This window comes from Myotis nattereri (genome assembly GCF_964212035.1).
Source record: "Myotis nattereri genome assembly, chromosome: 6".
Taxonomy (NCBI): Eukaryota; Metazoa; Chordata; class Mammalia; order Chiroptera; family Vespertilionidae; genus Myotis; species Myotis nattereri.
Window position 1 is genome coordinate 47,641,030 of NC_138081.1, and position 26,136 is coordinate 47,667,165.

The window sequence follows — 26,136 nt, forward strand, 5'->3', positions numbered from 1 at the left end:
GCACTCAGTACTTGACACTTTACACAATGCAGTTGCTTTTACATTTGTTCTCCTGTCTTCTGTGATGGCTGACCCCACTGTCTCCTGACCCCATGTGTGTGGGAACGAAGAATGGCACACATTCTCAAGATGGCTGCTTCCCAAGCTCTTGTCCACAGACCTGGAGACAGGGTTATAAACACTGTTCTTGGACCACTCCCCCAAATTCCAATATAATAGTCTGAGGAACTAACCATGGAGACCAAAACCCTCATTTGGGCCAAGTATGCCACAATGTTATATTTAAATCCACCAAGAAAACAAGAGTTTTCTATAATAAAGAGCAATAATTCTCTTAACGTTCTCTTAGCATTTCCTTCAGAGGATGAAAACCTCCCTAAATCACCTGTAGTTGAGAGAAGGGCCCCCATTCTTTACCGAGGAGAGCTGTCTACCTGTGCACTGGACCATGCCTGGCCTCCAGCCTCCATCCTGCCACAGCTGTTCACAGTCTGTACCCTCCATTTTTATGGTCATTGTTTGCCCCCAGCCCTATCCTCCTCCACTTGAGAGTCTCCCTTCTCCCAGTTGCTATGACAACAGCCTGTTTCTCCTATTTCTCTGACCAGTCCTTCTCTTCCCACATAGATATATGCTCCCAAGCTCTTGTCCGCAGACCTCCTGTCTTCTGCTTTTGTGCTTCACGAATTTACTCCATCCAGATAGTCTCACTGAGCACATCTAAGAGAGTAGTCCCAAATCTTCCCCTCCCTCTAGCCCGGGACCAGCATTTATAACTTTTCATTTGACATTTTCTCTTGCTTGCCAGACCCAAACTCCTCACCCTCTACATGGAATAGCTGTTGCCCCTGGCTTCACAGTCTCTGTTAACACCAGCACACAGGCTGCCGCTCTCCCACATAACTGAACTTAACATGAACTTTCTCCACTATTATTATCATTATTTTCTTGCCTCATTGGTTCCCTCAAACTAAGCCGATTTTCATTTTTCTAATTCATAGTCTCCCTCCCACAAATGTTTAGCAAAAAGATCAAAGTATTTTTGAAGAGTTATCACTTTCTAAACTTACACAGAGTGCAGAGCTTTGATCATCTTTGACATGCATGGCCCAGACCAGACCAGTCAAATTTCTTCCCCAGGAGCGGAATGAACGTAGAAGAACCCTTGACACCAGGGCCATAGAACCAGAAGGATGAGAACCCGAGACTTTTGTACATTTGATTGGGTGTCTGTTCACTGTCCCCTGAGCTCACCTGGGCTTTCCTTCTGCCATCTTATCATCCCCTCCCCTCCTTTTCTACTAGTTGAAATTCCATCTATCTGTTGCTCAAAATTTAACACAATCAGCATTTACTCCTCAAAATTCCGTGACCTTCCCCTCCTTTGAACCACGCCCACTACAGTGATAGCTTTTTAATGACTAAAAGGTGTTTTCTATTAATTTCATTATCTGCCACCACCCCGACCCCCACTTGGGCACAAAGCCTGGAAGACAAGTGTGCAATAAATATTGACTTCTTGGTGTCAAATAAGTATGTCCAGTCACCAGTTTTTGTATATTTCTTTTATTCTAACATGCATATTTTCACAATTTAATATTGGTGAAATCGGGGTTCATCTTATAATCATTGGCATGCTATAATTTAAATAGAAAATTTTCTCTCTTGAAGGAAAAATTGATGGTACATAAAATATGGGTGCATCTTACTTATATTTGATGGTGTCTTAGATTCAGTGCAATAAAGTATCATTCAAGCATCCCTGAAAACAATGGTTTGCTCCTCTGTCTGTCTGCCCTAAGGACAAATCATTTTATGTTCTCAACATTTCCTTAGTTCCTATTTTCTACTCCTACCGTGTCTCCTCTTTACCTCCTTTAATTTTCCATTGTTCTCAAGCAGAGTCAGACTATTATGTTGCAATAAGGAAATCACATGATAAAATGCTGCTATATGTTTGTTACAGAATTAACTCTAGTTAAATATATAAGCTAGTTAAAATGTGTGAGCAAGCCGAAGCCGGTTTGGCTCAGTGGATAGAGCGTCGGCCTGCGGACTGAAAGGTCCCAGGTTCGATTCCGGTCAAGGGCATGTACCTGGGTTTCGGGCACATCCCCAGTGGGAGATGTGCAGGAGGCAGCTGATCGATGTTTCTCTCTCATCGATGTTTCTGACTCTCTATCTCTCTCCTTTCCTCTCTGTAAAAAATCAATAAAATATATTTAAAAAAAAAATGTGTGAGCAAGCTACCATGTTATATAAGCATCAATTTATGAAGACAATGTAGTCAGAAGCAGAGTAGTGTTGGAATTAAATAAGATAATCAAAGTAATATGATATACTTAATGACAATATAATTATCATCCTTTGAGCAGCATTGTGACCTAGGCGAGTCTCTAGAGAGTAAAGGTTTCTCAACAAGTCCAGATGCCCTGTCCCATCCAATTATCCTTGTTTACACACTTTCATTCTTCATTTGCTTATGAGGCTGGAAAATCCAGTGGATTTGGGCCAGGCAATCCCATGGAGAGGAAGCTGTCCTCACTGGCACTGGCTGGGACCCCTGCCATGACCCCTAGCATGGTAGAAAGAGGGGCGTCTCTCACTTCCTCTTCCCACAGCCTAAGATCCAGCCAAAACAGATGACTTGCTCCACAAGCCCTATGCTCTGCAACCCCAAACTTTCCTGCCGCTTCCATGCCTTTGCTCAGGCAGATCCCTTCATCTACACGGGCGCTAATAGTACTTTCTATGACTGTGGGGATGTTCCATAGATCTGCACTGTACAACATGTGCCTATTGAGCAGAGCACTTGAAATGTGGCCAATGCAACTGAGAGACTGCATTTTTTACTTTATTTGCCTTAAATTTAAATAGATACATGGCTAGTGGCTACTATATTGGACAGCAGAGATCTAGAATGTCCTTTTCTACCTGTGCATCTAGCATGTACATTTCTTCTTCTCCAAATCCTTAAACTTCTAGAAAATTATTAAACCTGAGAATGGTCTTGGGGAGCTTCTGAACTTGTAGTTGCCCACGGCAATCTAATTCATATTGTTGCCGGGAGCTGGTCACACTGAGAGTAAAGCGTATGGAATCACACAGCCCCTGGGCCAGTGGGCTGGAGGCCACAGTTCAAATGAGGGCTGGTGGCCAGAGGTGATGAGTTTGGTCCTCAACATGAGCAATGGGGTGGTAAGCAAGTGTCTGGGACCAGGGTCACACAGGAGTGTACATGGGAACAGAGGAAGGGGTGGCTACCTGACCTGGGGAAAGGAGGAGAGAAGCTGGGATGCAGAGAGCAACTGTGAAGTCCGTCATGCTGAGGGAGTGAGAGGATCAGGTAGCTACTGGCCCCTGACCTGAAACTTCTAGAGGCCCTGGTATCCATGTGTGCTCCAGTCCTCAGGAACCTTTAGGAATCCTGCCCCTGGGAGTCATGAGCTGTGGAGCAGATTCCACGGGCCCATGCTTACTTCAGGCAGGGTTATGCTCCCTCTTTGGCTGTACCATTTGTTCATTCTTGACCAAAGCACAGACACCCAGACCCTGAGCAGGAAGGCGGTAGGGGAAGGGGGGAAAAGAGCAGAACAACTTCCTTCAGTAAGCAAGAAATGTTACTGGTTTAGAGGGCTCTTTCCCCCAGAGCAGCCTTCTAATTCCAAGTGCTAGGATTTAAAGGAAAGGTCACCTTCTCAAAATTGCATCCTCTACTAATTAAAGATTCTACTCTGTTCACTGGGGAAATGGTCACTCACAATTTACTGTAGATTCAATCAATCTGATTGCTTTCCTAATCTGAGCTTAGCTGCATTAGAGGAAAGAGTCACTAGCTTGTGGAAGTGAGGGAGAAATTATTCTCGGGTGTGGGGCATTCTGGTTGGCATTGGTGGGGGGGCTCCATGGGATGAGGACAGGGCTTGGACACAGGAGTTATTAAGGATACCTTCTGGAGAAGAAGCATAGAGAGGGAGGTAAGATGGCACCTGAAATGAATTTCTGCAGCAGACCCTTGCCTCCTTCCGCCCCCAGACCAAGTTTTGCTGTCACTAATTCTCCAGTCCCTGTCCCTCTCCCCAGTGCTAGGCTTCTCCTGCATGGAAATTCCGGGAGAGAAGCATTGCGTTGGCTTCATAAGGGCCTCATGGGAGACAGGAAATGCTTTTCTAGACAGACCTAGCAGGAAAAGCACCAGCAAACAGAATGGGTCTGTGCAGTAACTGGCGGGTAGAGGGTGGGAGAAGAGCAGAGTACTTTCTGCCAGATGTACAATGAGCACAGGCTTAGAGTTTCCCGGGAAAAGACAACTTCTAGTTCAGCGGTTCTCAACCTGTGGGTCGCGACCCCTTTGGCGGTCAAATGACCCTTTCACAGGGTTCGACTAAGACCATCCTGCATATCAGATATTTACATTATGATTCGTAACAGTAGCAACATTACAGTTATGAAGTAGCAACGAAAATAATTGTATGGTTGGGTCACAACATGAGGAACTGTATTTAAAGGGCCAGAAGGTTGAGAACCACTAGTTGTTCATTTCCACAGCATGTGGCATTCAAGATTTAATAAATGGTTGAGTGGATGGGTGAATGAGTAATGTCCCCTAATATTGCAAAATCATGTCAGTTGCCAGACTCACACAGGTCAACTTATTTCTTGTCTGGGATTTGAGTTTATTTTCTTTCTCAGGGAGGCATTTAATCCGGTTGTATGGGTTTAAAGATGTTTTGTTCCTATTTTGAATCCTAATTTCCCATTTCCTATCCAGAATGCCCCTAAGCCAGGGGTGGGCAAACTTTTTGACTCGAGGGCCACAATGGGTTCTTAAACTGGACCGGAGGGCCGGAACAAAAGCATGGATGGAGTGTTTGTGTGAACTAATATAAATTCAAAGTAAACATCATTACATAAAAGGGTACGGTCTTTTTTTTTTTTTTTAGTTTTATTCATTTCAAACGGGCCGGATCCTAGGCCTACCCTTCATTTTCCCTTTTGCCTTCACAACTGAATCCCAGGCTTCATAGGGGGTCTCAGAGCATCTGGAAGGCATTTGAGTCCTTTTTTATAGGAGGGGGCTCTCATAACCTGTTCACACACAAGAACCGAGAGACATGATGTGGGGCACAGCACAGCATGAATGAGGGGCAAATCCATGAGGTTGGGAAGGGCAGCTGGAGGGCTTCTGGGCTCCTCCAGAAGGGGGCGCTGCTCACGGGAGTTCAGGGGCTGCTGCTCTGTTTGCTGAAGGGAATGTGGTCAGCAGATCCATGTAGATGGCTGGTCAGACCCCATAGATGTCTAGGCCCTTTCCCAGGCACAGCCTTGGAGCCCCTAGGAAAACACTGACCAATAAATTAGGTTGAAAAATATGTAGGAGGCAGGGAATATCAACCTGGAGTATTTGTCAATGGCGTGGGTGTTCTGGAAGATGCGAAGACCCATCTGGCCCTTCAGAAGCCCCTTCTTCCTGGAGGAATTGGATTCATTGCTCAGGGCCAGGTGGACCACTATTTTGTCTTGCCTCTCTTCTTCTGTCAGAATGTGGCTTCTCGGGTACCCAGCCAAGCTGTTGGCCTCAGACTCACTGTAGCTTCCGTCCAGCATCATGGTTCTTGAGGGAAGCATTCCACACACACATGGGAACTGTGGGCAGCAAACACAAGGGACATGTCAGGCATGGCTAGGCCTTGGGAGAGGGGCAGAGGAAGTGCCCATGACTAACTACTCAGAACCACAAAAAGCACAGCCAGAAGGATCCCCACACATTACTTAGCCCAGTGGTTCTCAACCTTGGCTGCACATTAGAATCACCTGGGAACTTTTTTAAAAATCCTGATTTCTGGCCCCAGGTGATTCTAATGTGCAGCCAAGGTTGAGAACCACTGACTTAGCCCAAGGATTCTCTACCCTGGCTGCATGTTAAAGTCATCTGGGTAACACTTAAAATGGCCACATGCACAATCCATTCTAGACCAATTTAAAGCCCCCAGGTGATTTTACTATGTAGCCAGCGTCTACTCTAGAACCACTGACTTAGTCCAAATGTCCTCAATTGCAGAGGCAAAAACTAAGACCCAAAGAAACTATACAATTCTCCTGAGATCAGCCAGCCAGTGTCAGAGTCAGGACTTTAAACCCAGGACTTTATTGCAGTGTGGGACTCTACATCTTTGTGCAGGGGTTAAAAAATGATTAGGGAGGAGAGTGTCCTTACTCTGAAGAGTTACATGTAAGGGATAAGAGTCATGATGCCTGCAGTGTATTTTTAAATGGTTCGACTACACCAACAAAACTATGTTTATATAGAGAAAGAGATCACACAAAGAGGGCAAAATGTTAACAATGTTGGATGGATGTTATATTATCCTGTTCTGTTAAACTGTTTCTACAAGTATGAAAATGTCTATAAATTATAAGTTGAAGGGAAGGAAATGGTTTTGCTTAACTTCTCCCACAATCTGAGTCAGCAAAGGAGGGCTTCCAGCTGGCGCTGCACTGGTTGGTTCTGGCCAAAGGCGTGAAGCCTGCCTGATACAGCCAACTGGCCCCACCGTTCATTCTTCCCAACCTGCTGATGTTCATATGTTTCTAATCTGGCTCTCAGCCCTGCAGTGGCTGTTTTTACACTTGGGAATGTGAAATAATGACGTTTCACACCTGACTTCTATTGTTATGAATCTTGAAATACTCAAACGGATACCAGAAAAAGATGCAAAAACAGATGGATGATTTTTATGGAAAATTAGAATTACTTGATGTATGCTTACACTTGAAGAAATCTTTTGTAGTTTGGGAGGCTATTTTTTAAATCAGGCGCCATTGTTTCATTATTATTTTCCTGTCTTGTCCCATAAGCCACAACAATTAGGTAGCACATTAATACATTCCTAGAATAGACTAACCCATAAACTTTAGGAATAAAAGGTCAGTAAGAGGTCATCTATTCAATTCTTTGCATTTAGATATAATCACACCCAAACTTTGATAAAAGTGTGAGATATTGTCACTGGAGCCTTTTGTTGTTGTTAAAGGCACAGGTCTTTACTTCTTTCCCTTGTTCTAAATCGAAATGCATTCTGCTAAAATAAAAACAGATTTTTCTCCTAACATTTTGAGTGAGAATCGGGAAATGTCAAAGACTATGACAATTTTCCACAACACCTTGTTTCTAAGAAAAATTAAGCAGCTCCTGGCATGTTGAACAGGTCTGGATAATCAGCCCAAGCATTCAAGTGTGTGCAAGGGAGTCAGACCCCTTCAGCCCAAGCAGCGTGGGCCCCATTTGAAGCAGGGTGAGCCTCGCAGGCTCCAGTCAGCGCTGCCTTTGGCGGAGTGGAGGTTGAACTTCGGGGAACATCAGAATTACCTGGGAGCTTATTAAGAATGCAGATTCCTGGATGCCAACCCCAGAGATCCTGACTCAGTAGGTCTGGGGTGCAGCCCCAGAATCTTCTTTTTTACAGACTCAGAAAGTGAATCCAGGCCAGGTGCTCCTTGGCCCCACTTTGGGAACCTCAACTCCACTGAGGGCCCTTTTCACGGTGGTGAATAGTGGTTTCTCTGTGAGGCAGCAGGAGGGAGATTTTGTGTCTTCCCACCACTGCCCATCCTCCAGCAACGGCACCGCTTCGCCTCTAAATGGCACAAGCCGTCATCCTCCCAAGTGTCCATTCCCACACAGACAGGCAGCTGGACTTACTGCCCAATTGTCTTTCCACGTGTGATCTCCCTGTTTCTCTTCAGACAGTGTCGTATCATCACTGGCAAAGACCAAGCCCCAGCATATGGTTACAGGTTAGTGAACTGCCAGCTACAAGTTATTTGTGGTTAATGATTCATGAGGCCACATTTGTCAGATGAAGGCTTTGTTATTTTTTGAACATCTCTAAACAGGAAAGTCTAACAGACTATAATCAAAAGTGCTTACAATTGATCATTATTAAATGACTTTGGGTTTTACATATAACCCACTGTCATTTAATAATCATCAATGTACAGATTATTATTAATTTGAACAAATATTCAAATGCTAATGTAAAAAAGGTTTGAATAGGATTTGAAATATAAATTTTTAAACAATTAGCGTACTTGCAGACAGTGTAGAAATTTTTAACAGGTTTAATGTGGGCAGTGAAAGACCTTTTGAAAAGGCAACACATCCTCTTTTCCTAAAATGTATATTTCCTTGTGCTAAGGAGCTACCAGCCACCTCGATGGGCATAAATGTGAGGTTTTCATGCCCCTGATCTCTACACCTTTTAGGTAAACACTCATTTTGATTAGTGCAATGACTGGTACAAAGTTGGCATTTTATCTTACTGTAATTAATGAGTATGAATATGAGTGGAATAGATTTTCCCATCCTTTGTCAAAGGCCCATACACATTGCCTTTGATTCCCCATTCACTTTCTATCTCATAGTACAGTGTAGTTTCCTACAGCATAGTGCATTAAGTATACATAGTGTAGTGTTTTCAGTGACTAAAGACTCAGGCCCTATGTGGCTGACTTTTCACTGAGCCAGCACTCGGATAAACAGAGGAGCTTTTTAGCCGTATCTGGCCATAGGCTACGAAGGCATTTTCTCTAGACATGTTCAAGAATAATAGTAATACTTCTGTGTGTCTAGAACCCTACAATTTCAAAACTTCCGCACACATTACTTTATGTTACCCTTACAACAACCCTGAAAGGAAGGTGGGGTGAGGGTGCTGTTACACCTTCTTATAGACGGAAGAACTGAGACCCAGCGTAAAGGGCGGAGTTAGGCTTAAGAACCCAAGTCTTCCGTTCCTAGTCTTTGTCCAAAGACTTCCTACTTTCTGGGATCCTTTATGGTAGACGCTAGAACCTATTCTAAAATGGATCGCCCTCCTTTTGCATAAACATCTCCCTTTTCTACATGCAACCCCTTCCCCCCATTCTCAACCTCATGGGCTCAGACAAGGCCACGAAGGCAACTTCGCTCGCCTTCTCCCGCAGCTTCCGCTCCTTCCGCTCCTGCACGGTGGTCAGGTAGTTGACGGCCGCGTACTCCAGCACCGAGAGGAACACGAACACAAAGCTGACCCAGAGGTAGATGTCCACGGCCTTGATGTAGGAGACGCGGGGCATGGAGGCGTTCACGCCCGTGATGATGGTGGACATGGTCAGCACCGTGGTGATACCTGCAACACCCAGCTTTCAGTTCCGCCGCTGACGAGGGTGCAGAACGGCCCCCACCCTTCACTAAGTCACGGTGTGTACATTCGCCACCTCTTAATCCAACGAGAGATTCCCCGGACACGTTTCCACCTCGCAGAGGTGCAAGGATCTGCTCCACCAGCGGCCAGGCTGTTCTCCTGGCCAACTGGCTGCTTGTCCCCTTTCACTTTAAGCCCCTGGGACACTGGGTCTCTGGGATGGGGCTGACAAGGTCAGCAGTGCTTCAGAAAGGACCTGCTCAAGTGCGGACGCTTCTAGAGGAACCTTCCCAAACCTCAGGGAATGAACATTCTCCCTCACCTAAGCCACACTGATTAAGTCCGGGAAGACTGTGGGGATTCCTGGAAGTCTATCGTGCGAGTTTCCTCTTCACACTGCCTTGCTGGTCAAACCCTCACATTCCTCAGGGCCCAACCTGATTTTGTCCAAATTTATAATCATCAGTTGTAAACAACCACTCTGGAATTCGGGGTCTGGGAAGGACTGAAACCACAGGTCACCAGGGAGTACAGCCCTCTCCGTCCCCGAAATCACGTCATGTGGGCCCCACCTCCTCAAACTCTCCGTCTGTCTAAACAAGGGCAACAAACAACATGTTTGTGCTTACAGAATAAGTGTTTGGCATTTGTAGAATTATCTTATTGATCAAAGTGCTGAGCTCTAATGCTGCCGGCGGTGGAAGTCTACACCTCCAACAGGCTCTATCTTTCTGAAATGATCTGAGCAGAGCTGTTGCTGTTTTAGGTCCCTGTGGTTTTCATAATGTAGCCCAGGAAGCAGAGGGCAGCCTGGGAATGGGGAAGACCAGAAACAGGAGATCGGCTCCTTTGACTTGACAGCCCATCACTTAAGAACTCTGGGTAATGGTCTTACTTCTGCTTTACAAAGTGATCAGTTGAAAAAATAAATAAATAACCACCCCCATCACACCTTAGCAAATGCCTTTACCCAATGACACTCTGGCAGGCACGGCTCTGCGGTCGATCCAGAAGGACACCCAGGACAGCATGACCATCAGGGTGGCAGGGAAATAAGTTTGGAGCAAGAAGAAGAAGATGTGGCGACGCAACGTGAAGTTGATGTACAGACGGTTGTACCAGCCTGGGGGACACAGAAAGAAGCCAGTGAGTTCAATCTGAGAGGCAAAAACAAAGCCCTCCCCCATGGGCTAAACGTGAATGACCAAGTGGCTTAATGTAATACATTCCCTTTCCAAAATCTAAGCCCTCTCTCCTACAAATAAATGTCTTGCCAGTATTTGTGCATTCACTGTTTTATTCAGTATCACCCAACTTCTCTTCGCAGCAGTTTGGGGAAAGGCAGAACGATAGACGTCTAGGTTAAGTTGTTGGTTTTTGTAAACCACAACCACATTTCCTGAGTGACTGGTTCTATTTTGTTGAAGCCGATACCACAGAGGCAGGAGCCAGCTGAGCTGAGCTCTTGTCACTGTCCTTATTGTGAGCCTGGGCAGCTTGGTCAATCTCCACATTCATCACAAGAAGAAATAGGTCATTCACATGATTCTGAAGCCTGACATCAGTTCTACTTCGGACACTCCATCTGCCGTGTGGAAGTCAATCCATTCGTCTTGTGCAAGTCATTTACCGTTTGCTCATTCCTCGGGAGAAAATGAGGATATAGATATTATCTGTTTCATTCTGGCAACTTGAGAATCTCTGATTAATGGTTGTAAGAAAAGGATAGAAATTTTAAGGTTTCAAATGACCCACAACATCATTACCCAACCACGAGGAACAAAGGTGGTGTTAAGGACAGTGCAAATGTGTAAAGTGAACTGAAGCTGTGTGCACCCCATCCCTCCCCCGCTCAGCCCAGCCGTATCAGAAACCAATAGAACTCAGAGGTGGCCCAGCTCTGTGCCTCAAAGCACGGGGAACACACAATGGTGTACCACAAGGTGATTTCAGGAGTACGGAGGCAGGGGCTTTTCTGTTTGTGTTCATTACAATTATTATTAAAGTCATCTTCTATTTATGGCAAGTGATACCAGTTTCCCATTGATGACAGTGATGTAAAATTCCTTTTCAAAGTGAAGTACAGGAGGGGAGTTGACTTAAAAAAATTAAGTCGATGGCAGCATATGTAGTAGGTAAAACAAGCTTCACAATGGTGTTATGTGAATAATTGAAACCCAGATTGGATCTAACCCTCTTATCTGGAACATGAGGCTTTTCTAAGACCTCATGTCTCCAATACCCAGGCCAGGGCTCCTCACACACAACATCCCTTCAGTTCAGCAGTGGCCACCAAGGGCCTCCGCATGTGCTGTGCGGGGCCTGAAGGGAATAGAGAGAGACCTAGATCTGGGTTCCTGTCCTCAAGGATTTTCAAGGAACTGCATGAAAGTCCCCCAGGATGGAAGTGCCTAAGATATAGAACATTGCATATCTAAGTGCTAAAATGTCCTGCTGTGGGAACAGTGAGTGCTTTCAGTTTGGGAAGAGAGGCCTCAATAACTATTGACTGGAATGATTAAGAAAGATCTCATGGAGGAGATGAGTGAAAGCTGGACAAGTGGATGGGGAGAGGAGAGGCTCAGAGATGGGAGTGAAGGGTGCAGGCTGAGGAGAGTGACTCAGCCTGGCCGCAGGAGAGGAGCCCCTGGGAGCTTTACTACTCTCCAAAGCCCTGCTCTACCCCAGGGAGGGTCTGATTTAATTGGTCTGGGTTGAGGCCCTAGGCATGTTCTATAAGTTTCCAGGTTCATAGCAGCACTATTCACAATAGCCAAAAGGTAAAAACAACTCAATGTCCATCAACGGATGAATGGTTAAATATAATCCACACAATGGACTATTATTCAGCCTTTAAAAAAAGAGAATGGCCCTGACCGGTTTGGCTCAGTGGATAGAGCATCAGCCTGCGGACTGAGGGGTCCCGGGTTCGATTCCAGTCAAGGGCATGTACGTTGGTTGTGACCACATCCCCGGTGGGGAGTGTGCAGGAGGCAGCTGAATCGATGTTTCTCTCTCATCGATGTTTCTAGCTATCTATCCCTCGCCCTTCCTCTCTGTAAAAAATCAATAAAATATATTAAAAAAATAAAAAAAGAGAATGGAATTTTTGCACATGCTTCAACATGGATGAACTTTGAAACCATTATGGTAAGTGAAACAGGCAAGTACAAAAGGACAAAAACATGATTTCACTTTTATGAGGTACCTAGAACAGTCAAATTCAGAGACAGAAATAGACTAGAGGTTTCCAGGGGTTGTAGGGGAGGGCGGGGAATGGTGCTCCTCGGCCAGCAGCAAGAGTGTCACTGGGAACTAGTTAGAAATGCCGATTCTTGGGGCCCACACAGGATCCGCTGGTAAGAAGCTGTGGGGATGGGGCCTGACAATCTGTATATACCATCTCTGGAGGGCTTGTTCCAACAGATTGCTGGGCTCCCCAGTTCCCAGGCGATCCTGAAGCTGCTGATCTGAGCACCATAGTTTCAGAACATTTGGCTAAAAGTAATGATCTTTGAACTTCGATGTGCATAAGAATCACATGTTAAAAATGCAGATTCCTGGGCTCCACCACCTGAGATTCTGACTCAGTAGCTGCAATGGTGCCCAGAATTTTATAGTCACACACTCCCCTGGTGGTTTGGATGCAGGTAGACCTCAGGGTGCATCTGAGAAATGCTGCTGAGGTGACAAAAGCCATCTGGCCGGATTGGAAACTTAGCACTGAGTCAGGGAAGGGAAGGGTGGGGTCAATAGGAAAGACTGGAACAGTCGTGTGGGTCTCAACAAGTTTGACATGTGATTGTGTAGGTTTGGGGACTGTTTGAATGAGGCAAGAGTTCCCAGTGCAGTGGAGAAATAGAAGGTGATCTTCAAATGTGACAGAAGCTACTAATCATTTATTCATCCCACAGCCTTTGTCCAATTTCAGCAGCTTAAACTGGCATCCAGGAAGCAACCCACATTTCTTCCTAGGTTTGCAGAGCGTCTTTCTGGAAGGGCTGAGAGCTGCTTTTATTCCATGAAGAACTTTTCCATTATCTTTTTCTTCTAAGAAAACCAGGGAGTTGCCTTGGAGACACAAGGAGTAAGCCAGAAGCTTTGAAAATGTACACTCCGTGTTCCAAACAGCACTCTTGGGTGAGATCACAGCCCCTGTGGGATGGGATGATAAACCTCCTTGTTGGCACACAGTAAACAATGGAAGAATAAAGAAAATGCATATAATCTGGACTCCAGAAGGGCTCTAACCCTGGACAAAACTAACAAACAAGCAAGCATGCTATTCCAATGCACAAACATCTAAGAGGAGTACACACAGTGACTAAGGCAGTTCTCCTGGCCACTGACCAGCTGTGGCAATTAGCCTCAATTCATCCTCGTCTCAGTTTTCTCATCTGTAAACAAGGGATAATAACTTCTATACCATAGGTTTGTTGGGTGGAAATTAGTTAATTCATATAAAGTACTCGAAACAGTGGTACATTATAAAAGTTATACAAGAAACTCTTAATGGTTTTAGAAAGTTGATGTGAACTTGCCAAGAATAGATGAGAAAAGAAAATTGTGTGGCAATACATACCAGAATGAAAGAGAGGAGAGGAATGAGGATGAGCACTGTGGGCATAAAGTGAATCAGGCTTGGGCTGTCTCAACACCATTACAACCTTGGCTGGGCTTGCTTTTTCCCAGTGCTTGATGCTGTGAACAGAGGAGTGTGGGTGGGGGCAGGTGATCGGGGCGATGGTAGCCATGCGGGGGCAGACAGTAGCAAGAAATCTTCCCATGGAAGGGCCTGGGTTTCTCAGCACTGGGACATCTATCCCATAGATTTGTGGGACGAAGGACAATGAAGAGACAAGTCCTCTGGGGTCCCATAGCTACTGCAGAGCTGTCGTAGGCTAAATTGTGTCCCCCGGGAAGATACATTGAAGTCCTAGCTCTCAGTACCTGTGAAGGGGGACGTGATTTTGAAATAAGGTCTTTGCACCTGTAATCAAGGGGAGATGAGGCATATTGAATTAGCATGGGCCATGATCCAATGACTGATGTCCTTAGAGAAGAGGGAAATTTGGACATAGATACAAAGACAACACCACGTGAAGACACAGAGACCCAGGGAGAATGCCATGTGACCACGGAGGTACTAGTAGAGACCGGAGTGATGCTGCAGCCACTAGAAGCTAGTGAATGACTAGGAAGGAGTCCTCCCTAGAGCCTTCAGAAGCAGCAAGCACCCAGATTGTGGTAATTAGTTATGTCAGTTCTAAGAAATTAATAAAAGAACTACTAGTGAGATTAGAAAAGAGCTGACACATGATCCTCTCAAAACTTCAAACATGGCCCAGGGTCCAAGAAAAGGTTACACAAGCATTAAAAATGAATCTATAGATCTAAATATAGGTATAAAAGCATTGTCACAGAAAGCTATCCGCCCATATCAAGTTGAATGAATCAGATTACAGATCAGCATGTAAAATATAACCCCACTTTCGTGAAATTGCATAATTAAAGCAAGATATCTGCACGGGTGTTTGCTAAATTGTTAGGAATGCTTACCTCTGGCCGTGGGATTTCCAAAGACAGCAACATTTTTACTCTCTGCTTTTAAGTGTTATCTGTTTAGGGGGACTATGAATTTTTTAAATAAGAAGAATCTGTTTTCTTTAGGAGGGGAAAGGTTAAAGCTGAAGAAGAATTCTACTGTTTTCTTTCACATTTGAATCAGACCATGCAAAACTTAGCTACTGGACCACTTTGTGAAGTGTATGATTGCCTAACCACTGTGCTGTATACCTGACACTCATACAGAATGATATTGAATGTAGACTGTAATTGAAAAATAAGCCTGGCTGGTGTGGCTCAGTAGTTGCGTGTAGACCTATGAACCAGGAGGTCACAGTTCAATTCCTAGTCAGGGCACATGCCAAGTAGCAGGTGTGCAGGAGGCAACTATTCAATGATTCTCTCATCATTGATGTTTCTATCTCTCTCTTCCATTCCCTTACTCTCTGAAATCAATAAAAGCATCTTAACAACAACAACAAAATAATAATACTTTTTTAAAAAGAAACACCAAAAAAAAGAAGTTCGCTACCAGTGCTGCTGTAGAAGGCCAGCCTGGAGGTGGTGTGAAATTTCTGAATTAGAAACTGAGACAGGGAGATCTTCTCGTCTGTTTTCAGGGATTCGTCCCCATTCTTCCAATACAGCATCAGATCTTCATCTGTGTATGCATCTTGGGGGACAGGAAATAAACCAATTTGACTCCTTTGCTTCTGATACAGGGTGAAGCAACAGGGAAATCCTTCTCCAGCCTATGAGTAAACAGTTCTTAATACTGGCAGCCAGCACTCAGTCTCATGGTTATCAAAATGGCACAAATATTGGAGAGGGAATAAGGCAAAGATTTGACATTAAGCACACTGATACTTACAACTCTCCAGCTCCAAGGAACAGGTCTGGGAGTCCAGGGGAAAGTGGCTGAAGTCCATATTGCACATGGCAGTGACCGTAATCCTAGACAACCCAAACACACATGTTGGCTTGTGCAGTGAGTTATTGGTTCATATACCTGCTCAGAGTAAGGAGAACATGGACCTGATGAAGAGCAGCTGCCTCCTCATGTCTATTTCAGAAGTTTGGAAATCCAGGTATCTAAGTCACAGAACCTTAACTTTTGTCTTTCTGTAGGAGATAATATTGGTGCTCTGCCTGGAACCTGGCTACTGAGCCTGTTGGCTGCTAATAGCTCACATCTGCACCTTCTATTGTCATGGCTCTCAGCCAGCCTTCCCCAGAGGTACCTGGAAGATTATGCCCCGCCCACAACCCACCCGAAGGTACTGGCATCCAATCCTGGTGAACTGTACAAGAAGGCCAGGAAGACGGGACTAAGACTGTGCAATCACTCAAGTTAGCCCGGAGGCCAACCTGCCGCAGCACTCAAGGAACAGTAGCTGTTTTTTAACATTTTTTATTACCAATAAACCAGCATTTATAAGCTTTCAGGGATGGATAGTACATAGAAGGTCATTGCCTCCCTCAACTCATTCAGTCCCATCTAGTGTCCCAACCCAAGCTTAAGATCCCCAATGACAGGGAAGTCACCAGCTAAGAGGGTGGCCATTTCATCGGAGAGATTTCTAATTGGCATCCGAAGGCTGTATCATCCCATGTAGCCCCCAGACCCAACCACAGTGACAAACTCTTCAGGGCCAAAGAGGCTGGCCCCACATACTAGAACGGCAGGTACCTCATGCTGTAGAGCACCTGCCCATCCGGGAACACCCGCAGCATGATGTTCTCCGTGGTGGTGTCGTGGGTGAACGACCTTTTGGAGTGGACAAAGAAGACGTCAGGGACCCAGATCTTCTTCACCAGCCGGCCGTCAAAGGTCATGCTCTTGTTGCTGGTGCTGGGGAAGGACAGCCTCTCGTCCTTCCAGTAATGCCGCAGGTACAGGGTCATGGTGAAGTCCTGGCGGAGCCGGGCGAGACCAGACAGAAACGGCTCAGCAAGCTTCCTTCCTTGTGGGATTCCCATCTGAAAATACTCACCTTCCATTCTCCTCCAAGCGCGGGTTATCTGACCGCTCGCATCACCTGAAGGGTGTGTTTAAAGTGTGAAGTGCTGGGCCTCACTCCCAGAGACTCTGAATCAGAAAGTGTAGGGCAGGGCCCAGGGATCTGCACTGAACCAAGTCAGTCCCCCAGTTACTTTTACCCATGAAGCTTGAGAGCCCCTGCTTTAGATTTCACTGCCCCTGGACATACTTCCAAGTCCCAGTGTTACTCCGCCAGCTCCGGCCTGGCCCACCCAGGCACAGCCTGCACCAGTGCAGCCCCACCAGCCACGGGCTCCCCCGGAACCTTAGCCTCGAGACCCCCACACTCTAGGCTGCCCCACCGAGGGCACTGCGTACCATGTCCACCTCCGAGATACTGTCCAAGCTCTCCACCTGCACGTCCACACCCACCGGGATGGCGGGGCCTGCAGAAGAGCAAAGATCGCTGGTTAAGGCACATTTCTCTCCACCGCGGGCCTGGAGACAGCCCAGCCCTTCCCCAGGGGAGTGTGACCGGAGCAGGGGTGAGGCAGTGGCTTGAATTCTATAGGGTTTTCTTGCTGCTTCCTGAAGTGCTGGGTGCCTGAGTTTTCTCCACGAGGGCAGGGACTGCACCTGCGTTACGTGCCTTTCCTGGGCCACGGTGGGTATTTAATCCATGCTTGTTACATGAGTCAAAGAGCTAGAATTCTACCTTCTAATCCCAGGACTGTCTCTGTAGGGTAGAGCTACTAATGTTGCTCTAGTGCTTGAGTGGAGACCCGAGTCATTGGTTCTCCTGTGACACCTAAAAAGGACAATATGAGGCCTAAGAATGAGGCCCAAGAGCCTTTGACAAGGGTTGGGACACCTGCATGCCCAGGGCTGGATTCATCCTGTCATTCAAACTCTCCAGACAGAGTACTTACCGGTAGCTGGGGCCCCGCCCTCTAGAAACCTTTGACATGGTGGGAGATGAGATCTCTCTGCACAGTTAGATGGCAGTGGAAGATGACACCGTACGAGGTTTTGAAATCCTTTCGGGATGTGTCAGATGAGAAGCACATGTAGTGCAGAAGCTGGGCCTCCAGTTGCATCTAGTCGGGGACAGGATTTCCAAAGACCATGTGCATCTGCAGGTTCCTGTTCTATCTCTTGGTCTGGGTGATGGTTACATTGATAGGGTCCCTTTGCAATAACTTAGTGGGCTATACGCTTACAATCTGTGCACTTTTGTTTTGTATGTATAGTGTGCTTCTATAAAAATGTTTAGATTTTAGTAATTTTTAAAAACCTAGAATGGGGCAACAAAAAACCTGTGTCTGTCATATGCCTGAGAGAGTCAGATGGCAACTGGACTGGGCACCCTGGGAGAGGCCATTGTCAGAGGCCAGCCTGCTGCCGTGGGTCCTCTGAGCCCTGGCAAGGGAGTGCAGGACCAGAACACTCTGACCCAGGTGGTCTGAGTGGGGAAAACCTTGGGGTGTCAGGGGGAGTCTGGTTCTCAGAGAATTGAGATGGACAGGAGAGACCGAGCCTTCGGCCGTGGGCAGAGGAAGAGGAGCAGAGATCCTGACAGCATAAGAACTAGAAGGCTCAGTCCTGTTTCGGCTCAAATGCAGGCAGGAGGTCCTCCTGGAGGTAGCCCAGTGCTCCCTAACCTCCCCCATAGGCTTGCTAATACTTGCCATCCTACCATTAAAGATTTTGCTTTTTGGCTGAGCTCAACAGAATGGAAGCATTTTATTTATTATTAGTGGAATTTCATGGATATTTTCTGTGGTCTTAAGCATGAAGGCAAATGTATACAATACTTTATCTTTTCACTTTTACTTTTTCCCTCTCAGCTCTTTTTATTTTTCTCTGTTCCTCAACTGATGGCGTAGGTCCGGGCCCATGAGAAATCCTTGCTCTCACAGCCACGTTCTCTTCTTATTCCAGGCTCCTTTGAAGGCACCAGAAGTGCATGCTCAGTGTGGGGTGGAGGAGCCTCCCCACTGCCGCTCTCCCCAAGCCTCCCCGCTGCCGCTCGCCCAGCTCCCCGGGCCGGGCTTGGTTAAATACTGGCCTGGTTAGTGAATGATTGAGGACTCGCGGTGTGTGATTAAATCAGAAGCTGAGGAGGCGCTGGGAACCGCAAGGTGCCCGCCCTCGGGCGCAGAACCAGCTGGGCCAGAGCCTGTGCTGCCCAGGGATGAAGCTGGCAGCCTGGGCTCCTCGGAGGCACCCCATGGGCAGGCCGCCCCCCTGCCTCCAGGCTGCTGTGGAATGTGTCAGCCTGTGCTTTTATTTACATAAACAAACAAAAAATGCTCCAGCTGATGAGGGACCTGGGTGAGGAAGACATCTTCAAGCTAACACCTGGCCGGCTGGTGTGGCTCAGTGGATTGAGCATCCATCTGTGAACCAAGAGGCCCGGAGTTTGATTCCCAGTCAGAGCACATGCCTGTGTTGTGGGCTTGATCCCCAGTAGGGGGCGTGCAGGAGGCAGCCGATCAATGAGTCGCTCTTATCATTGCTGTTTCTATCTCTCTCTCCCTCTCCTTTCCTCTCTGAAATCCATCAAATAAATATATATATATGGCTATCATCTGGCTCATCAAAAAGTTAAAGCCTCGGTAATAGCTTGAGATTCAGGTCAGTGTTTCGCTCATCTCTGTCTCCCCTCCCCCTTATCCATGGCTTCCTCCCTCCGACCCCACTTCACCCTCTCCCTTCCCTTCTCCATGGCCCCCCTCCCCCTTCCTAATGGCCCCCTCCCCCTTCTCTGTGGCACCCCCTCTCCCTCCTCCTTCGTGGCATCCTTTGAAGCCCCGTTCTGATGCCTGCTCCTCCGGAAGCCCCGCCAGCTGTCATCACTCTCCCTGCGTCTCCAAAACGCACGTCTATACGTTTATGAAAGCATTTGTTTCGCTCAGCCTTCCACAATAGTAATTAACCTGCCTGTCTCCCCCAAATGACAGATTCCCGAGGGACAGAGTTCATCACAGCGTGGCGGCGGGGACACTGGCTGAGGAGGGAGTAATTAGGGGACCCCTGAGAGTGCTCCGCCCAGGAGGTGTCTGGGGTTCTCTCTGGACTGAGCTGGGAGCGGGACCTGCGGGAACAGGTGCCCGTCTCTGGGTTGACCGTGGGATGCCGTGGGCGGGCCAGGCGCCCTCTTCCTGCTTCGGGCTGTGGGGTCGGCATAAGGCAGAGTGGGGCGGCTGGCTATCTGGTGGCCTGTGTTCCGGGTCCAGGTGAGGCCCAGGTGGTCGCACAGCCGGGGAGGACACCGGCAGGGCTGCCCCCGACCAGCCCCCAAAGGGGCCTGGGAACTCCGCCCCCCCGCAGGCCACGCCCACCTCGTTGTGACTGTGCCCCTCGGGGCATCTGTAACTCCCACTGGCAAGTGTTCCTGGGTTGGGAGAAGGAAGATAAAACAACCTCAAATATTTTCAATTGAGGGGTTATTTTAAAGCAAATAGATGAACCTGGTAAAAGGGAGAAAGAGAGTGAGGAGGGAGTGTGGGAAAGAGAGGCTTTGTAATGACTTCCATGTGAGGACAGCCTGGGACCCCTTTCTCCAACCTCATCTCCTTCCATCCTTTCTTTCACTTTATGGTTGGAACACATCATAATTCCCCAACTTGTACACTATTTCAAGCCTCTGGGGTCTTATTTGGACTGCTCTGTGTCCATGTAGAGTTCTTTTTCCCTCCTTTTGGTACAGATTCAAAACCCTCTGCCTTCCTCCTTTCCTTCTTCTAGGGAAAAAGAAGAGAGAAGAGCCCTGAGTGCTTTGGCTCAGTGGACAGAGCGATGGCGTGTGGACTCAAGGGTCCCAGATTCCATTCTGGTCAAGGGCATGTAATCTAGGAGAGTCTTTCTAATTACCTTTTCCTGTCTGTGCCAGGTACTCTCCCCTGGGGCCCAGTGCTAGCCTGTGCTTATCTCTGTCATGGTTCTAGTCATATTGGATGGAAATAATCACTCTGATCCTCTTTTCTGATTACAGTGCTTCTCAACCTTCCTAATGCCGGCACCCTTTAATACAGTTCCTCATGTTGTGCTGACCCCCAACCATAACATTCTTTTCCTTGCTACTTCATAACTATGTTTTTTGCTGTTAGGAATCGTAATGTAAATATCTGATGTGCAGAATGTATTTTCATTCTTTGCGACGCACAGCTTGAGAACCGCTGGTTAATAGAGGATCCAGAAATTGACCCAAGCCATTGTACTCAATTAATATTTGACAAAGGAGGCAAAAGCATACAATGGAGTCAAAACAGCCTCTTTAATAAATGGTGCTTGGAAATTTGGTTAGATACATGCAAAAAAATGAAACTAGATCACTGACTTACACCATACACAAAAGCAAAGTCAAAATGGCTAAAGGACTTGAATGTAAGACCGGAATCCATAAAAACCCTACAAGACTCCATAGGCAGCAAAATTGCAGACATATGTCGTAGCAATATCTTTACAAACACAGATCATAGGGCAAAGAGACTAAGGAGAAAATAAACAAATGGGACTACATCAAAATAAAATGCTTCTGCACAGCAAAAGAAACCATCAACAAAACAACAAGAAAGCCCAATGCATGGGAGAACATATTTGCCAATGTTATCTTCAATAAGGGTTTAACCTCCAACATTTACAGGGAACTCATACAACTTAGCAAAAGAAAGATAAACAACCCAATCAAAAAATGGGCAAAAGACCTAGATACATATTTTTTGAAAGAGGACATTTAGAAAGCCAAGAGACACATGAAAACATGCTCAAAGTCACTAATCATCCGAGAGATGCAAATCAAAACAACAATGAGATACCACTTCACACCTGTCAGAATGACTGTCATCAACAAATCAACAAATGACAAGTGTTGGAGAGGATGAGGAGAAAAAGGAACCCTCCTTCACTGCTGGTGGGAAGGCAGACTGGTGCAGCCACTGTGGAAGACAGTATGGAGTTTCCTCAAAAAGTTAAAAATGGAACTCCCATTTGACCCAGTAATACCACTTCTGGGAATATATCCCAAGAAACCAGAAACACCAATCAGAAAGGATACATGTTCATATATCCTTTGTTCATAGCACCCCTATGTTCATAGCAGCACAATTCACCATAGCTAAGATGTGGAAACAGCCTAAGTGCCCATCAGCAGATGAGTGGATTAGAAAACTATGGTACACCTACACAATGGAATACTACACTGCTATAAAAAAAGGAATTCTTACCATTTGCAGCAGCATGGATGGAACTGGACAGCATTATGCTAAGTGAAATAAGCCAGGCAATGAAAGAAAAATACTACATGATCTCACTCATTTATGGATAATAAATAACATTATAAGTTAATGAACAAAAAGATAGATACAGAGGCAGAGAAGCATAGAACAAACTGTCAAATTACAGCGGGAAGGCTGGGGAGTTTTGCGGGGTGGCGGAGGGCAGGGGGGTGAGATATCAATCACAGGACTTAAATGCATGCATATAAGCATAACCAATGGACACGTAATCAATGGACTACATATATATATATCCTCTAAAATCATCTTTTTTAATCCATGTATTTACCTTTTAGAGGACACTTCTTTCAAATCTTTCTTTTTTTACCTCCATCTTTCTCCAATCCCTTCCTCCTACCCAGTCATGTCTTCTGTTATATTATGAACTCTTTTTGTATTTCTATATACAACAATACGATTCCAAATTAATTTTCTGCCCCTCCATTAATAACCAATAATCTCTAATATGTATCAGGCACTCTTCTAAGCACTCCATACACATTATCTAACTTATCCCTGGGCTCTGACTTGTAGCTGGTATTATTGGCCTCATTTTATGTATGTATGTGGAAACTGAGTTAAGGACCTTGCTCAATGCTAGGTAGCTAATCAATGAGAGCTGAAAAAGCTCAGATGTCTAATTGAACAACCCTTACTTGACGCTGTTCTCTCCTACTTAGATCTTTCCACACTAGAGAGGTTTATCTTGCTTGTTTGTCTTGAAAGGCAAGAGCTTTTTCTCCCGGTAACTTATATTGGCTCCTCACACATGTGAGTCCCTATGGCAATGAGTAAAATAAAACACACACTCCTAAATTAAAACCAAGGTTATCATTGCATTACAATATAATAAGTATTGTTCATCATAATGATTATGGGACATTAAGGAAAGGATAAAATATGTTGACCATATCATAGTTCTGATAGATAGGACCGTCTATAATACAGTGGAAGTATTCTTTATGGTTTAAGATACCAGAGTTTAAAAGGAGCAAATCACCTACTATCTTGAAAACACCCTATTTAATAAGAAATTCTCCATATAGATAGATGATTAAAAAAAAACTAATGCCCTTTGAATTCTGGATGACAGTTTTATTATATTCAGCTCATCTAACTTAGGTATCAGCTATATATATCATTGATCCTTCTTGCCATTCCTGTTGGAATAGTAATAAAATATAACACTAAGATGAGTTACTTGATGAAGTGATTTAAAACTGCAATGTGTTTCCAATGCAGCTGTAACATCCTTGGTCAGCTGATGGTTGGAGATTAATGTCAAAATTAGTATGTGGATGTTTGCTATACCAGCCTCCTGGGTTTGGAGCACTTGTAAATTGCTATGGGGTCACATGGCTTTTTGTTGTCATAGCTCCTAAAGATAACATAAACAGACATCTGCTAGACCTCTGCTGGGATGAGGTTTAGAAATTGGCTTTTCATGGAATAAGACTTAATTTAGATTAAAAAATAGTAATAGAATTTCTAAGTGAAAATATTTTTATCAGCAGGTAACTATCACAACAAATTTTGTAGACTGTTATATGATCACCAGAAAGTCAAATTGTGCACATTCACCTTTCACGGTATGAGTTTAATAGATTGCAAACTGGTTGTAATTTGGTCTGGTTATTATTATTTGTGAGGAAAAATTTGTCTCTTGAAATCTCTTTAAAAATTGAAATGGATGCTAGTTATATCTTTAGAATTGAAGCAAACACACTGAGAGATAGCACACAAACAGTAGAAATTTATTGAATCTTTCTTAGAAGTTTTTATTCAACTTTTTATTGAAGAGGTCCCATGAATTATATAAAAATTATTTACAACACTCCAATGATTGGGCTTAAATTTGTGAGTTCAAGAAAGACTAAATAACTGGAAGGTTGCGTTAGTTTATGAAACACTTCTTAAACTACATTTAGCAAAGGTGTTTTAGGTCTTCCTGAAGCATAAGATGGTGTAGAAGATTGTATTTAGCACCTTGACTCTATGCTTTACAGCCAGAAGACAAAACGTAGCATGTAGAGTCAATAGAATTTGCTGAGCAATTTAAGATGGGAAACATAACAAAAGAATGGTAAAACCTATGGTCTGGATTGAACAACTGAGAGAGATCATGGGAGATGGCATAGATGTGGTGTGTTTAATTTTATAAACTCATTAAATCATGAGTTTATTTTTGAAAACGTTTATTTGTCTATGTTTCAAGAGGCACTTAAGATTACATATATAATTGGAGATTAGAAGAATGATCTTGCCTAGGGAAAAAAAATGAAAGTACTTAAGATTTCTGATAGAGAATAGGTAAAGTAATAAGAGAAGATGATCTATAAAAGTATTTTTAGTACAACTAACATTTATGAAATGATCAGAGGAGTTTGGTGAGAAGAAGCCAGAGAGAAAGAAGAAAAATCAGGGAAGTATGGCATTATAGAAGCCAAGAAAAAAGAAACTTTCTAGAAGGAATCAGTAAACAATCATTGGTTCATTTGTTCATTAATTCACAAATGTTCATTAGTTTCCTACTTGGCATTAAGTGCAACTGTGGAAAGCCCACATATGGCCTCTGCACTAAGGGAGCTTACAATAAAGTAAAAAAATAAATGTAAATCAAGCAATAGCACATAAATATTTTTTGTAAATTTTAAGTTGGAAAGAGTATAATTGTGATAGTGAGCTCTAACAGTAGGAAGCAGGTGAACTTCTATTCTGTGAATTCTGGGACCTCTGTCTCAAGAACTGACTCAGACTTAAGGTTTGAAGAATAAGGAACTCTTAAGGCATGCATTGCAGAGGGCAGTTCTGGCAATGAAACACCACACCGACGACCTGCTATCTGAGGGACAGGGCCACGTGCCCTGAGCACTACAAATTATCCTGAAACTTTATTTTAGCAGGAGAATGATCTCAGCTTCCAGAAGTTTTTTAAAAAGTAAAACTGGGGAGAACCAAGATGGCGGCGTAAGGTACAGACCTGTGCGTGCTGCCTCCCACAACAACATCGAGACTACCAACTATAAAACAAACAGTTATCATTCAGAACCATGGGAAAGCTGGACCCGTCCTGGTGATTCACCAAGAACAGAGGGGCAGAGTCGCGCGCCAGGCTGGCTGCAACTGGATGTGTGGGTTTTTTCAATCAGAAGGGGATGCATACTCTCAAATCCACTGAGCTTGTTTAGGGCGGGATCCTGAGGTCCCAGACCCCTACAGGGAGAGGCAGGACAGCCTTGCAACGGGCTGGAGAGTGAAAGTGGCTGTCTCACGGAGCTGGTCCTGGCACTCGGGTATGCGAGATGCAGAGTCGAGGAGAGGCAAGGAGTCGTGGAGGCGCCATTGCCCCTTGCTCCACCCTGGTGATTCCCGGGGACCCCGCCCTACTCAATTTACATCCCAACCCAAGCTGTGCTAGTGGCACAAAGAGAACCACCGGCGCTTTTGCAGCACAGCCCAGCAGAATGCAGATTTCAACCCCTCGCATACATAAGGGACACACTCAAGAAGCAGAATCAGGTTCGGAGGAAGCCAGAGCCGGACCCAGCTGGGCCCGTGACGTGGAACCGCTGTACCAGCAAACGCACAGGCAGGTTCACCAGATGCAGTCTCACTTGGGACACTGGGAGATGGCAGACAGGCAGTCTGCGTACTTGGTAGAATACAAAATCCAAGCTAGCATACTAGATGTTCAGCCACCAGGAACGCCTAGAGATTTTGTCCAGCAAGGAGCCGCCCAACAAAGGACAGAATGCCAAACTTCGTGTTGCTGACACGGCCCCGTGAGGCCAAGACAGCCCCGAGAGGCTGGGACAGCCCCGGTGAGGCTGAGGCGGCCCCGGTGAGGCTGAGGCGGCGCCTGTGGGGGTGGGACAGCCCTGGTGGGGTTGAGATGGCCATGGTGAGGTTGAAACAGCCCTGGTGAGGTTGAAATCGGCCCCGGTGAGGTTGAATCGGGCCCAGTGAGGCTGAAACGGGCTCAGTGAGGCTGAGACTGCCCCGATGAGGCTGAGACGGCCCTGGTGAGGTTGAATCGGCCCCGGTGAGGTTGAGATGGCCCCAGTGAGGTTGAGACGGCCCTGGTGAGGTTGAATCGGCCCCAGTGAGGTTGAATGGGCCCATGTGA

The 26,136-nt window shown here is 45.6% G+C and overlaps 1 protein-coding gene across 2 annotated transcripts in view; it reads right to left on the reverse strand.

Moving 5' to 3' along the window:
- Positions 1 to 5,174: 5,174 nt before the first annotated feature.
- Positions 5,175 to 26,136, reverse strand: part of GABRR2 (gamma-aminobutyric acid type A receptor subunit rho2) — a 37,237-nt gene continuing 16,275 nt past the window's right edge. The window contains exons 3-9 of one of the 2 annotated variants that reach the window (XM_081094159.1): positions 17,110 to 17,177; positions 16,441 to 16,664; positions 15,622 to 15,704; positions 15,283 to 15,423; positions 10,156 to 10,308; positions 8,974 to 9,170; positions 5,175 to 5,646 (exon numbers count right to left, since the gene is read on the reverse strand). In XM_081094159.1, coding sequence (XP_080950285.1) covers positions 5,335 to 5,646; positions 8,974 to 9,170; positions 10,156 to 10,308; positions 15,283 to 15,423; positions 15,622 to 15,704; positions 16,441 to 16,664; positions 17,110 to 17,177 — 1,178 coding nt within the window. In that variant the 3' untranslated portion in view covers positions 5,175 to 5,334. Of the gene's footprint in view, positions 5,647 to 8,955; positions 9,171 to 10,155; positions 10,309 to 15,282; positions 15,424 to 15,621; positions 15,705 to 16,440; positions 16,665 to 17,109; positions 17,178 to 26,136 lie in introns of both variants that reach the window. The other variant, XM_081094158.1, reaches the window with a different exon arrangement.